This window comes from Cloeon dipterum, chromosome 2 (genome assembly GCF_949628265.1).
Source record: "Cloeon dipterum chromosome 2, ieCloDipt1.1, whole genome shotgun sequence".
NCBI lineage: Eukaryota > Metazoa > Arthropoda > Insecta > Ephemeroptera > Baetidae > Cloeon > Cloeon dipterum.
The window spans coordinates 30,817,356-30,831,766 of NC_088787.1; the positions used below are offsets into that span (position 1 = coordinate 30,817,356).

Below are 14,411 nucleotides of genomic sequence, written 5' to 3' on the forward strand. Positions count from 1 at the left end.
AAAAGCTTTGAAGTATGCTAAAATAATTCCCAGATTGTGACCTTTGAACATCCGCGCTGAGTTTTTGGATTGATTATACCCCGAAATCTCAGGTTCGAACCAACAGAATTAAAAAAATAACCACCGCTAAATTCCAACGGTGGCTAGTTTTTTCAATTCTAATGGTTAAAACCCGCCCGCGCAGAAATTTATTGGCAAAACATATTCCAGGAATAATCCAACTTTGTCAAAGAATATTCCGCGAGAGTATAATTCGATTAAGAAATGTTTACGATTTATTTAATCCAGGATTAATCCATAGAATATTCCAAAAAAGATATTCCAGGAATCATAGGCGATCGGTGGATTTGGATACACCTCAAGTGGCAGTGGCCAATATCGCAGAAAAAAACCGAAAAAACCCATTTAAACCGTAAATGGTATACAACAACGTCCCAACCAAATTGTAAAGCCAAAGTACATATATAGTATATAACAATTTAATTATTTTAGTTTTGTTTATATTTAAAAGGTAAAAGTGATTTCTTTATTCAAGATCCAAAACTAGATAGTAATAAGAGCGCACAAATTTTATTATTGGAGAAGATCTACTTTTTGACTAAAATAGTAAAATATTCACTTCGTAACTCACTCACTTTTATAAAATAATTGCTCAACAAACAAAATCAAATTTCCTTGTTGTCACAATTCATTTTAATCAATTGAAGAGCAAAAATTTAGGTGTTTGTCGAGCGCGGTGCGCATTTTAAACTCGACTGCCACGACAATTTCCCTAACCAAAATTTCTTCGTGTTTCATATTTTTATAATATTATTTCAGCATTTTGACAGACGTGCTTGTTTTGTTTATTCTCAATCAGCAATCAGCTTTTCCAATCAATAATTGCACCAAAGCAATTAAAAAATTGAAGACGCTGTCACATTCACGTGTGCTCTCCCACCACTTTTAAGTGACTTTATGGCTACCACTTTTGCTGCTTATGGGATTTTCTGTGTTAAATTTGGAGGTCGCTGATTGGTCCCAATTTCCCATTTGATTTAACCCGTGGATTCGTGTGGCACTAGCCTAGCACACGAGTCGCTAGTACGAATGCGCTTGTGTGCTTGCGCTCTAGAGCGAGCAGGCGGCAAGCCTGCAGACTGAAATATATAGCAAACAAAGAAAAATTTGGCCAGGAAAATTGGACTTTAGGAATTTTTCCTTCCTGCCTCCTTTGGACACCTCAAGTGACCCTTGACCCACTTACATGCACCGATCGCCTATGCCAGGAATGTTCCTGGATTAATCCAAAAGGAGAACTTCCGAAAAATAAAATTTCTCCTTTGGTTTATTCTAGGAACAATCCTGGAATATCTTTTAGGAATATTCTTTGGATTAATCCTGGATTAAATAAAGCGTAAACATTTCTTAATCGAATTATATTCTTCTTATGTAGCTTATAACATTCCTAGAATAGTCTTTTTTCCCCTTTTAGATAATCTTAGAATATTCCCAGAACATTTCCTAAGGGTGAATTGGGCTTTATTAGGTAAGTATTTAAATAATCGACTACAATTGTTTTAATTTAAAAATTTGCAAAATTTATTGATTTATCGACGCATTTCACATTTTATCAATTCATTACATTTACAGTTTTTTGGTTTATCTTTTAAAAACCTGGAGACAACGAAGGGTTTTCGCGAGTTCTTCACCTCTTGACTTCGTTTTCGAACCGCCATGTGATTTTTTCTGCAAGAAATGATAACACACAACGGGGTTAAACACAAAACAAAAATATTTTGCTCACCAAACGTTTTGCCGTGCACAAAAACATAAATAATTGAACGAAATGATTTCGTTTAAAATAGAAGATTGTAGGAAACACGCAAACGTGACATTAGAATATTACACTGTTCGCTGCTTGAATTTAAATTTATTTAAAAACATTTAAAATTTCACAAAAATATTTCCAAACAAAAAGTCGAGTTCAACTATACTGCAAAATCTATGATGTAAATAAATGTTAAGTTCAAAGGTACAAAAGCGTACATGTTACATACATTTATTATGCCAGCCCAATCTTAAGTTTAATTTAATGATGTTAACATTATTTGTTTTGTGTATCTAAACGCCTTTTTTGTTACTGAACTTTCTTGCATCATAAGTATATTATTTGAAGACTCTGTACATGATATTAAAAGTGATAAAAATTACATACAATACATGGCCGGAATAAAAAAAACTATTATGCTTATATTTATTTCAAGGGCAAAATCGAGTAAGTACATACTGCTGTTACGAACGATGCTTGGACACATTAAATAACATTGTTCAAATGTACATTAATTAAGTTACAGTAGTTAATATATAAATATTATCCAAGGCAACTGCACAATTATGTATATAAATAATATACATACATACATATTACTGAATAGCATTAATTTTACATAATATGAACTATGCATTATAATTGCGCAGGTTCATTCAAGCATTCGCGATGGTGTTTCCAAACACATAAATGATAATATTCTAAAATACATAAGTTAACCACTTATACATACCTTACTGCTCATGATGAGGTGACACTGATTGTGAGTGAGTGATTTTGCGAGTACTTATTCAACTGAGACGGGATTGCAAATGCAAATACATACGCCGGATGCGACTACCATGCGCGCGTCAGAGCGTCTTGATGAGGATTGGTATGCGGCGCTTGGGCGCTCGTGGTTCAAGGACAGTGCGCATCGTGCGCATTGAGGAAATGGAAGGAATCGACTGTAATTCTGACATTCCATCAACGGCAGAAGCGAGTCCTTGCAAGTTTGGGCGACGGCAGAAACCCAAGCAGCCAACCGCCTGCTGCCGTAAACCCCTCCTACGCTGGACGATTGAGCGAGAGTAGTGTAGCAATGCTGCAGCTCTAACGTGCGCGCTCCTTTCTTTCCCGCCAAATATATTTCTCTCTTTATCTCAACAAAATAAAGAAAACTTGGAAAACTATAAAAACCTCGATCTCTACGCGTACTCTGAATCTTCTACCGCAACACCATAAATTGTATAAAATAGTGCGCCCTCTCTATGCCTTTCGCCACCCATTATATGCAGGAGCGTGCATGCTTGTGCAGTCGCCGCAAACGCGAGCAGACTATAAAAGCCCTAAAATCCTCTTTTTAACCCTTTTTGTCTTTCGTGACCAGACTTGTTACAAATTTGACAGTTTATTGGTGATTAAATACAAAATAATATTCCTTGAAATAATTTTTTGGATTGTTCCTAAACTGATCCAAAGAATATTCCTAGAATAATCACGAATGCTAATTAATTTTTACAGCATCAGGATTAATCTAGGAATATTCTTTGGATCAGTTTAAGAATAATCCAAAAATTTATTCTAAGGAATATTCCAGAAATATTCTAAAAATAATCTTAATGATTAATCTTCAGATTGATCTCCAACCATTCTCTGACTTAACCAAAGATTAATTTTGGAATAATAAAAAGATATTTCTGGATTAATCCAAAGAATAATCCTTTGGATTATTCCAGGATCATTCCAAGATCATCTCGAAGACTATTTTTTCAGGATCATCTTAGAATGTCCTTAGAATAGTCAAAGATTAATCTAAGATTGTGTTTTTGGGAATATTCTGTTCTGCCATCCTCAGAATATTCCGGAATATTCCGGAATAATTTTTGCCAAAACATTTCTGTGCGGGATGTAATAGGTGCCAAAAATTTAAAATTTAAAAAAATGTGTTTGGTAACCCACTGTTACTTACGCACTTTTTCAGATGCGCAACTTTACACATGCGCGCTTTTTACGGGTACACCAAGAACACATGCGCGATTTTTACGGCACCAAGACGAAATAGTTCTCGTTATTTATGCTTCGCTCCACGACTCCGTTTAAATTTGCATTTATTTCAAACTGCCATGATTTCTTGAAATATGATCGGTTTTCAATACACCTTGCATTTTTAGAATCTGCTCAGTGAGACGAATCGAATGACGTGCCTTGGAAAATTTCGCAATTTTTCCAACATAAGAGTTCTGGGAAAATCGCGTGTAGAAATGAACCGGCAAAGATTTTTGCTTTAGTAGCCGATTTTTTTAATCCGAATTTTGTCAAAATCCGTCAGATTACAATTTACAAGATTTTTAAAACTACTCATTGTCAGTAGCTATATAACAGCGATAGAAAATAAAAATTTGCGAGTAACGGAAAATTTTCATTTGGTAAATTCCATTTAATTTTTAAGTCACTTGTAATTTTAATTTCTTTTCAATTTAATTTAATGATAACAGATTTAATTCTTCATTATACAAAAAAAAGCACACAAGGAATTGCATTTGTGTTTGGAATAGCTAGAAGTGCATTAGCATACTTCAATTTCTATTAAATAATAAAGCAGAAGACTCGTCGAGAGGTGGTTAAAATATCAAACGATGTGGCACAACCCACGCATTTTCCGCCAAAAGTAATTCAATTAATCCCCTCACTTATTTTTACTCACAATTGGCTGCGAGAGATGGAAAGGACGAGAGGCGCATATATGCGCGTGACTGACGTCAATGTCTTCCTTTGTTTGAAGAAAAAGAGGTTTGCAGTAACAGCAGGCTCTTCTCCGACTAAATTTGCTCAACTGATTCGTTACTCTGGCTTTAAAATTGGGTTTCTAATTATAAGCTTGTTTGCATGAAAATATCTACATCTTTCTTCCAGGTTTTTAAAAATGCAGCTTAAATATTGTTAATACTGTGGAGACCAATTAAATTGATTAATAGTATTAACAAGTATTTCTGTAATGTGCACTGGTCAAAAGAAGTCAAAATTCCAGTTTTCCAATTTTCTCTAAAATTTCCATCGCTTGACCGCATTTTCTTGCCAGATTTTTATTCCTTACGCCAAGATCTATCCAACGGAATATGACCACTTGAGGAATCTGTTTGGTGTTAAATAAAATCAGATTCCAATTCCATTACCAGCCATTTTCCTCACAAATTTCGGCTCTATTTGAATTCTCAGGGATTAGTTTATGCTTTAGCAACAAGGTTTTCCAGGCAGTATCAACCCTCTTTAAAATGTCATAATCATTTTTTTTAAATGCGAAATTTACAATAAAACACAAAAGAGTTAGTTAAAACCTAAGATTATTTAATGGAATGAAATTACTCCATAACAAAAATGCACATCTACAGGGGGTAATTGAGGAGGACATCCTGTTTCGCCAACTCGAGCAACATGGGATCGTCGAAGAACTTGTTGATGGACACATCTTCGCTCAAACCCTTTCTCCTCCTGGTCTTGATCATGAACTCGCGGGCCAAGTGCGTGGCTGGCTGCGGCTCCAGGGGCCGGATGACAATACTCTTGTCCAATGGATCACCGGGTACGATCTGGAGCAGGAATTAATATCGTCAGTAAGAGAATTTTAGGATAGTTTTTTATATATTTTACCTGCCAATGGTGGAACACTGAAAGGGAAAACGCCTGCCCAAGGGTGTGTGTCCTGAGATCAGTCTCGAAGCCAAAGGAGTCGATTGCGGGGATGAACGCCTTGATCATGTAGAGAGGCGAGCCAGGCAAAGGGGCGTCTTGTGTCACGTGGCCTCTGAAAATAAAAAAGGAACAACATAAACAAATGAGTCATTGATTTAATTTATATTTTGCAAAATATGTTTAATTTTTTATGTTTACATGGATCACCAGTACAAAAAGTTCAATCTAGCAGTTTGTTCAAGCTATGGAAAATACTGTTATTGATTTTTTTTCTAAAAATTCTCAGACTTAATTTAATATTAATTCACACATATTTTTTTCTCTTTTTATCCCTGTCCTCTCGGACCGGGAAGGGCGCGCTCTGCACTAGCACGAATGCTGAAACCCGGGTCCCAATAACACCGCGAACGGATAACATGGGCGCACCAGGCCGCACAGGGACCCAGCCCACTGAAGGGCCACTTGCCTCCGCACCGAGGACTGCATTGAAACGCTAGACATTTGTCCCGTGAAGCCAAATCACGCATGCTGGAAAGTGGCAAACCAGCAAGTAGCGAGTCGGCGCCGGAGCGCCTCCCAGCCCGTTGAGCAATTCAAGTCACTAAATTAACCACTTTTTGCCATTTCTGACATTGGGTGGCCAGTATTAGATCTCCGAACAGCTCAAATACCTCACATTAGTTTGACACTCCTGAGAGTGCCTTAACAATGCAAGCCAATATTCTCAGAGTTCCCATTATATTTTTGGTCGCAAGGAAGAGTTGACCAAATAATAATTCCTTTTAACACAGACTTGTTTAATCACCAACAGGACCCAAATTCTTGGGTCCGCGAATTACTAAACGTCCGTTACAATGAACTGCCAAATGAAGAATGATACAATTTGAATATTCGCGTTAACAATTACAAAACAACAATGACAATTTGCAATAAAATTCTTACACGGCAACAATGAAATAATACAGACCAAATACAACAATCAAATCAACAATACGCTATATATTCAATAGCATAATGAAACTCGAAAACCTTATCTTTGACACTAAAATATATAATTTGGATCTTTTAAATGTGTTTTGACCTTCAGGGTAGGGTAAAAAAAACACGCATACCTTCTTCTGGCTAGAACTGTGTAAACGGCAGACACGCAGTCAGCAGGTGCGTGAACCTCGACAAAGAGGTAAGGCTCCATGAGTCTTGGAGTGGCCATCAAAAACGCCGAGTAGGCAACTCGCCTTGCAGTGGGGATGATTTGACCTAAAATATTTATTAAATCTCAATCCTCAATCTTAGTGTGTCTATGCTAGCTTACCTCCGCCTCTGTGCAGTGGCTCCTGGGCAATGACGGCGTCGAGAATCTTGAATTTGACGTTTCGGATGGGCTCCTCACACAAAGGCCCTTCCCTGGTGCCCCACTGGAAGCCTTGCACGATCGAATCTTTCACTGAGCTCAACAGACCTTTGTCTACTTCAGAGGGCAGCGTGTCGTCAACCAGGATATTGGGGCCGGTTACCTCAGGTCCAAAGGCCCAGATCGATCGAGCCGCCAGCAAATCCCAGTCGTATTTTGTTTGGAAGAATTCCCCTAACCTCTTTCTGCGAGAACAATTATTTTTTAATCATATCGATCATATCATAGGAAATTAAGGAATTATTTACTTGTTCCAAGAGATTTGTACCACTTCATTTTCGATATCTTCCGCCAAACCTTTCTCCAGCGGCTCGGCAATCATTGTGATTTTGTTCTTTTTGTTGGGGGTCTCGGCAAAACATTTTAGCGATGAGGTTTCCACCACCGTCTCGCAAAATGCGACCACAGGATCTGCCACTTTGATATCTGCAAAAGATGCATTTCAATTTGCGGAATTTTCACATCAATATTCTGCCATAAAGCTAATAACAATTAATTTTTAAATTTTAAACGATAGAATTATTCCATTTCAGAAAAACAATGAAAAGGATTTTGTGTTGGTTCTATTTTTGAGTACCGTAAATTTCTTGTTTGGCCTGTAAAAAAATCTGAGCTGGACTAGAAAAAATTAATAACTGAAAATTAATGCCATTTTCTTACAGTTAATTAGTTCAAAAAGTAGAAACCTGTCTGAAATTCATTAAATAAATCGTTTTTAGTGATTTTCCCTTAATTTGTTTTTGCTTCTCGTGTAGGACATTCTGCTCAATTTAAAAAAAAATACTTGGCCCATATAACCGTTTAGTGATACTACTCCAACATGAAAAAATAGGGTGTTTAGACATTTTTCTAATCCTGGTAACTCACCGATTTCCGAGTACATTTTCCTCAAGTCGTGCATGACGCAGTCCAAGTAGAGTTCCCCCGTTCCGAGGACAACGTGTTCTCCTGATTCCTCCACTCTCGTTGTGAGAAGAGGGTACGACTTGTTGACTTTACGCAGACCATCCAGCATCTTTGGCAGTTCTGACGGGTTCACTGGCTCGACTGAAAACAAATCAATAGTTTGATCGTTTTTAATAGGATTTCAGCGACATACCAGCAATTTTGATGACAGACTGGGTGTTGAACTTCAAAGGTCGGAAGATGTAGAGTTCATCATTGATGTTGGGGTCGGTGATGGTCGACGTTTTAACGATAGGCTGGTCGATTCCCTCGATGAGCACCCAGTTGCCCGCGGGAATCCGGTTCACCTGAACTTTGTACCTGAGGTAAGACAGGGGATGAGCATTTTGGCTGGCTTAATCAATGACAAGAGCCCACCTGGCTTCATAGATCCACAGCCTGCCCACCGTCAGCACTCTGGAGTCTTCTTCGTCTGCGAGAGTGTAGTTCTCTCCGAGCACCCTGACGTCCTGGTTTGCGTATAAAGTGCCGCTCATCACCCTGGCCAACACTTGGAAGAACGTGCAGTCCTCCGTTGGATACATCTTAGTACTGTGCACCATCAACTTTCCCTGTGGAAATTATTTTTTTAATTAAGAGCAAAAAATATTTACTTTTCGACTCGAGGGATGAAATTAGGGCAAATAGGGGTTGAGGGGTGAAGGGCGAATACCCCTAATACCATCCAGCTCATTAGGGGAATTCAAGCAGAGTCGAACGGTGTGCGATTTTTGCATTTCTGACCCTTAGAACTAGAGATTTGGCGCTCACAACATTTGCAAAAATTGATGTGTTTTTCAAAATTCAAAATTGAATTTCTCAAAAACGAAACAGAACACCACCTTGAAATTTTCACATAAATTCACAAGTAGCCTGAGACCACTTTTAAAGGACCTATGGACTCAAATTTGATGTTCATTTGATCGGGCTTGACGAAAGGTGTTCAATGCACACCTCAACTTTAAAAATTAATTAATTAATTCTTTATGTTTCCAGGAACGTCAAAAATGACCAATCGGCGTTTAACTAAATGAAAATTCGGCCAAATTGGACAAAAACAATTCACTTTGGTTAATTCTTTGCTTTAAACCTAAAAAAATGATAAAATCATCGAACAAAAAATTTCCACCACTGTGCACATCAGGAAAAGCTACATGAACTGAATAATTTCATCAAAACTATAACTGCAAATCCCAAGTTTCCTTAAAAGACCTTTTTAAAGTTGTACCTCTAATTAGCGTTTTTTGGTACATCCCTAGTATTTAAATTACTAACCTCAGGGTCGCACTTGCACATGTCCTCTGCGATTTCAGAATCAAGTGGGCCTGTATAGATGTGCTCAACCTTGGCCCTGGCATTGTCCAGCGGAGACTTGATGTGCTCCACACACATCTCGACAAATCCGGTAAACGTGCCGATGAATTTGCTGCAAATGAGACGCAGGAGGGGCCTGATGTTCATCTTCATCTCCTCTTTGGTCAGGTGAATGCCAAGTTCGTTCATCAGATCCGGCAAGCAGGTGTCCACGTCGCCAACCACCTGAATATGATTTCTGTTAAGAACTGGGAATCCTTACATATTTTTCTTAAAAAAAAAATGCCTCGCTCCAATTTTTGCAACCAATTTTTTACAACAAAAATTAAGCATAAATTAATGCCCATAAACCGACAAAGATATTTCCTTAAGCGTAGTAAGTTTAACAGAATGGTGAAATTTTTATTCCGATATCTCAACTACTAGACCGCCTCTCAAAAGGTGCTTTTCACAAAGTTCAAACCGCTTTGAGCGCGACCAAAGTGTTTAAGTGTTGAGGAATATTTTGTTGCATGCTTAATCAACCTTGCCCGATACGTAATAATGGCTAATAATCAGGAATCGACTCGTCAAGGAGAGTCTGCATACCAAATTTCATCATGATTGGATAAAATATCCTATTTAAATATAAAATAAAATGGAAGTCCCTACAAGACGCTATACTAATAAGTAATTTCAATAAATTCTACAAAATTAAAAGTACAAGACCTGGGCAAAGATTTTGTAGAGCGGCTCGAGGATGAACTCGATGAAACTCCTCTGGGCCGTGCTGTGAGGCGCCTTCTTGCTGAACTTTCTGGTCTTGCTGTTGAAGTAGACGTCGCCCCACAACCTCCTGGCGAATTCCTTCGGGTTGAATCCGCCATAGGTATCAGCGTAAATTTTGGCAAACGACTGGAGCGTGAAGCACACTCCGTACTGCGCACTCGCAAAGCAAACATTTCCATTCAGCGGCGAGAATATCAGCACATTCTCATCCTCCGAGTACAAACTGAGCAGACTGTTAAGTTCCTCCAACGCGTGCCTCAGTTTGAAGTAGGCGTCCAGAGGAGGCAGTTTCAGCTCCAAAATCAGCCGGTCGATTTTGTTGATGCAAACTGTCAGGCCCATTTTCTCCTGAAAAAAAAATCTGCCAGGTAAAACATTTAGTTAAAAGGAGAACACGCACCTGTATTGCGTGCTTGAGCAGCCTTTCGGTTTGAAGAGTGACTCCCTCGGCAGCGTCAACGAACAAAACAATGCCATCGCACATTCTCATAGCAGCAGTTGCTTCGTCGGAGAAATTCACGTGGCCTTCAAAACAATGGAAGCAATTAAAAATGCAGTAGAAATAATTTTTTTTTAAATCCGGCCCATTGGGACCGCGCATGGGCGCCTCTAGCGTGTAAAACATTCGGCAAAGTTGCGAATTTTTGCGCAAAATCCTAGCAACCCACGCGTTTCATCGCGGGGAGGCGTATTTTAAGTCAGAAACCAAATCCGGCCCGTAGGTGAATTTAAAAATATAAATAAAACCAATAACTTTGAAAAGGCGCAGATTTTGGGGGCTTTGGCGGTGGCGGCAACCAGGCCTAAAAGACGCAGATTTCCACAGCGAGTCTGATGAACTTTGGTTTTCCATAGTACGACCCATAGGAGCAGAGTTATTAATATTATAAGTCGCAAAAAAACGTGTGACATTCCAAACTTTCAGTTTCAGGGCCCAGACGGGGGCCCTGTGGGCCTAACGTAAATGATTTTTGTACCAACTGACCCCCTTGGGGAGGTGCGTCTGCCCATTTGTGGTTTTTCAAAATGGGACCATTTTTTGAATTTTCACGAATTTCCCAATAACTTCCTCCGGTCATATCTCCAGTCCAGGACCAAAAATTCAAAACAACGGCCCCGAAATTTATCTGGGATCATTTTAAGACCGAATACGAGCCAATCCGATCAAAATCCTAGGAGGAGATATTATTTTTAACTTTCAAAAACGTGATTTTAGCACTTCCTCTATTCCAAAGTTTGCGATTTTTTTCCAAATGCAGCAAAATTGAAGGGTTTTACCAACTTCACATTGCACGCGAAAGAACGCTGCCTGTTTGAAAATCGATTTACAGACTTTTCGCGCCCATAGAAAAATGAATATTAATTTTTCCGGTTTTTCGGCTTAGCGACGCGCAATGTACAGACAAAAATGGTTGAATTTTTCTTAAAATTCAGCCGATCATCCGATTTCGACCACGACCCCTTGTCGGACACGTCTCGGGAAGGGCTTTGACCTGCGGTACTCACACGACCTTTTTAAGGATACTCCGACCTGAGATACGCTCCTAGCCCGGGTTTTTAAGCTTTTTCAGTAATTTCGAGCACATTTTCTGCGGCGATTTGTGATCCTTACCCCTCACTGACCTTCCTCAGGTAACGTGACCTGTCATCTGGGCCCAGATTGTTTTTTGAGGTTTTGCCTGAGCCATTGCTTATATTTGAGTCTTATGGTCAATTTTGCCGCCTCGACGGACAGTAGTTGCCCAAAGGGCTGGCGCGAATCGCTCGTCTAGAAGCCCGAAGGGCCAAAGGGGCGGAAGGCACTTACTTGTTGATTTTAAAAAGTGTAAATTTTAATCCAGCTCCTCTTTGAACTATAAATTATCGCTAAGTTTCTAATCAAATCCACTAAACTCGATTCACGTCACGACAGGATATACAAAAACCATTTTTTCAAAACTAAAAATAAAAATCAGGGAAATTTTTACCTGGTGTGTCAAAGATGTTCATGAGGTACGACTTATTGCGCACATCCTGCATGACAAGGGTGACTGGCATAGCCTTGATGCTGACGCCCCTTTCCTGCTCTGTGATCAGGGTGTCTGTGTAGCGAAGGTACTTTCCCTCCAGGGGCCGAATGTCAGGGTGAGTTTGCTCCACCAGGCAGTCGACGAAATTTGTTTTTCCGTGGTGCAGATTACCAACAATTGCGACGTTTCTGATCAAGTGAGAAGTGTCCATCAAGTCGGCCAAGAACCTGCAAAGCAAAAATAAATCAACAAACTTGAGTTTTGTTTCAGTTGTTTGGAAATTTACTCCATGTTGTAGACAGTATCGGGCAGATCCTGCTCCTTCACCTGGAACTTGTGTTTCTTGACAGGCTCGATGAGGGGTTTGTCCAGAGCCTGCGTGTCTTCCTCCTGGACTATCGTCTCCACGTCTGGACCGTACACCTCTGAAGCGAGAGGGTAGTACTTTTTGTCTTCGTGCAGGACAACTGCCATCGGCGCCGGCTCGTCGTCAACGTTGCCGTCGTCGTCCATTGCTTCATCCTGTCCAAAAGAAAAGAAAAATTCAATTTTTAGATGAAAACACCGGCAAGTGTGAAAACTCACGTCATATTCCTCCTGCTCCGGTTCAGCATCCTTGTAAGTTTCTTCTTCCTCATCGTCAGACTCGAGGTCCGGTCCGATATAGTTGCCAAATTCATCGTATAAGTCCGCGTCCATGGCGACAATTTACAAAATTTCCTAAATGAGCGGTAACTTTGCAAAAGCGACGCCGATGTCGCCGACTAAACAAAACACACAACCGAACGAGATAGAGCGTGGTGCGTGCGCATCCCGATGCGCTTTTGTTAACTGTTTTTGCCGGCAGTGGCGCGTAAGGAAAATTCATCCGTACGCTTGCTCAGCATACGTAAAGCATTGCGACAACCGGCGAGAACAGTGAAATCAGGGAAATATTGAACTATTTATAACGTTGTATTGATTAATTGGTATTTGACGAAATCAACACGTAAATTATTCAAACAGACGAGTGATTTATTTTAATTTTTGTAATTTTCTTTCTCTCTTACTATCTCCCTTTTCTTCAAATTGCGCTTATCTTAATTTTATGTGAGTCAAACGACAAAATTAAAGTGATGTAAAAATCATTCACCGCATGCTGAGAACCCCAATTATTGCGATATTTGGGATACCTCGCAGGCGCATCAGGGGAGTGTAATGCGTTGCACTCACGGTGATTTAATAGTCAGAGGCCCGAAAACCACCAAAAGGCATAGCACGCAAGCTGGTGTGCTATTTGCCAACCAACGATCTTTGTCCGATCGGATTTCTTAACTCCCTTTTGAAATTTCAAACGTAAGTGAGTTTTTATTTGGGCTTCTACCTTATTTATGTGACTTTTGTGCACATTAATTTATCGGGCCATTATCTGACTATTTAATTCGCTACCCTCAGGTGCCCTGCGGGGCCGTTTGGTATTTCTAACACCGACGGCCTGCAGCGCCTTCCTGGGCATCGTACAGGAGAGGTACGGGCATCGCCAATTGTGTCCGCGTGGAACGACCAACCCAATTCCACTCTACATGCGCCAAACTGACCATACCCTTTGAGCCGTGAGAAGAACGACGACAAGATAGACTTGTGATTAGAGACCCTACCGATAGAAGAATTGTTGAGTAGAATTTTTTGATAAGCGCAATTATTTCAATATCTAAACTTGTTGCCCCTTTACTAACCCTTTCCTATTTTTTTATATATTTGTCGCTACACATTATCGCTACGCACATCACCATAGGTTTCGTAATTTGTGTAATAAATCCGACGAATATATTTTCTTTTTATCCAAAGTATTCGCCAATATTATTCATTTTTTTCGCCTTTTCAAAGTGAGCATATTTGTTATTTCCACGGAACCGAGGTCTGCACCGAACCCATCTTCTATTAATTAGGATTAATCTGGATTAGAATCTTGTGTTTTCCTCTGCTATTGGAGGTACAATAGCTGGCATCCCTAAATTATTTAATAGAGCAAAGTTTGCGATATATTAAAAAACTTTTTAGCGTTATTTTCAGATGATTTTGTCGATTTTGGTACTCTTAGCAACTGTTTATCCTCGTAATAGGCGAAAATATCTTTAAATATTGATTATAAACCAATTAATAACTTTTAGTATTCAGTATTCAATGCAGAATTGATTTTAAGATTTTTAATAAAATTGCAAGCTTCTCTTATCTAATCTATCCAATCTAATTTAAAAAGAATTTTTTACGGAAATTTAGATGGGTCTCGTTACTATCGTTCCAAAGAGTTGAAATTTTTGTATGGAATATAAGATTCCTTAAACAGTCAAAATTTTACCTAAGACAGCCAAAATTCATAGAATTCGAGAACATCCCATGAATTTGAAATGAATACTCTTTTTGAAGAAAAAAGGTATAGTTAGAATATTGATATTGGAACCCGTGGAATGAAGATAAAAATGGAGAATAAAATACATTTGGA

The 14,411-nt window shown here is 39.1% G+C and overlaps 1 protein-coding gene across 1 annotated transcript; it reads right to left on the reverse strand.

Moving 5' to 3' along the window:
* Nucleotides 1–5,116: 5,116 nt before the first annotated feature.
* LOC135935249 (116 kDa U5 small nuclear ribonucleoprotein component) lies at nucleotides 5,117–12,705 on the reverse strand. Its single transcript, XM_065477431.1, has 14 exons — nucleotides 12,515–12,705; nucleotides 12,216–12,451; nucleotides 11,888–12,156; nucleotides 10,321–10,445; nucleotides 9,861–10,268; nucleotides 9,114–9,377; nucleotides 8,217–8,410; nucleotides 7,993–8,159; nucleotides 7,761–7,940; nucleotides 7,142–7,319; nucleotides 6,795–7,078; nucleotides 6,595–6,739; nucleotides 5,441–5,594; nucleotides 5,117–5,379 (listed from the first exon to the last, which is right to left on the reverse strand). The coding sequence occupies exons 1-14, from the start codon at nucleotides 12,626–12,628 to the stop codon at nucleotides 5,176–5,178; spliced, it is 2,922 nt and encodes a 973-aa protein (XP_065333503.1). The 5' UTR covers nucleotides 12,629–12,705; the 3' UTR covers nucleotides 5,117–5,175.
* Nucleotides 12,706–14,411: the final 1,706 nt, after the last annotated feature.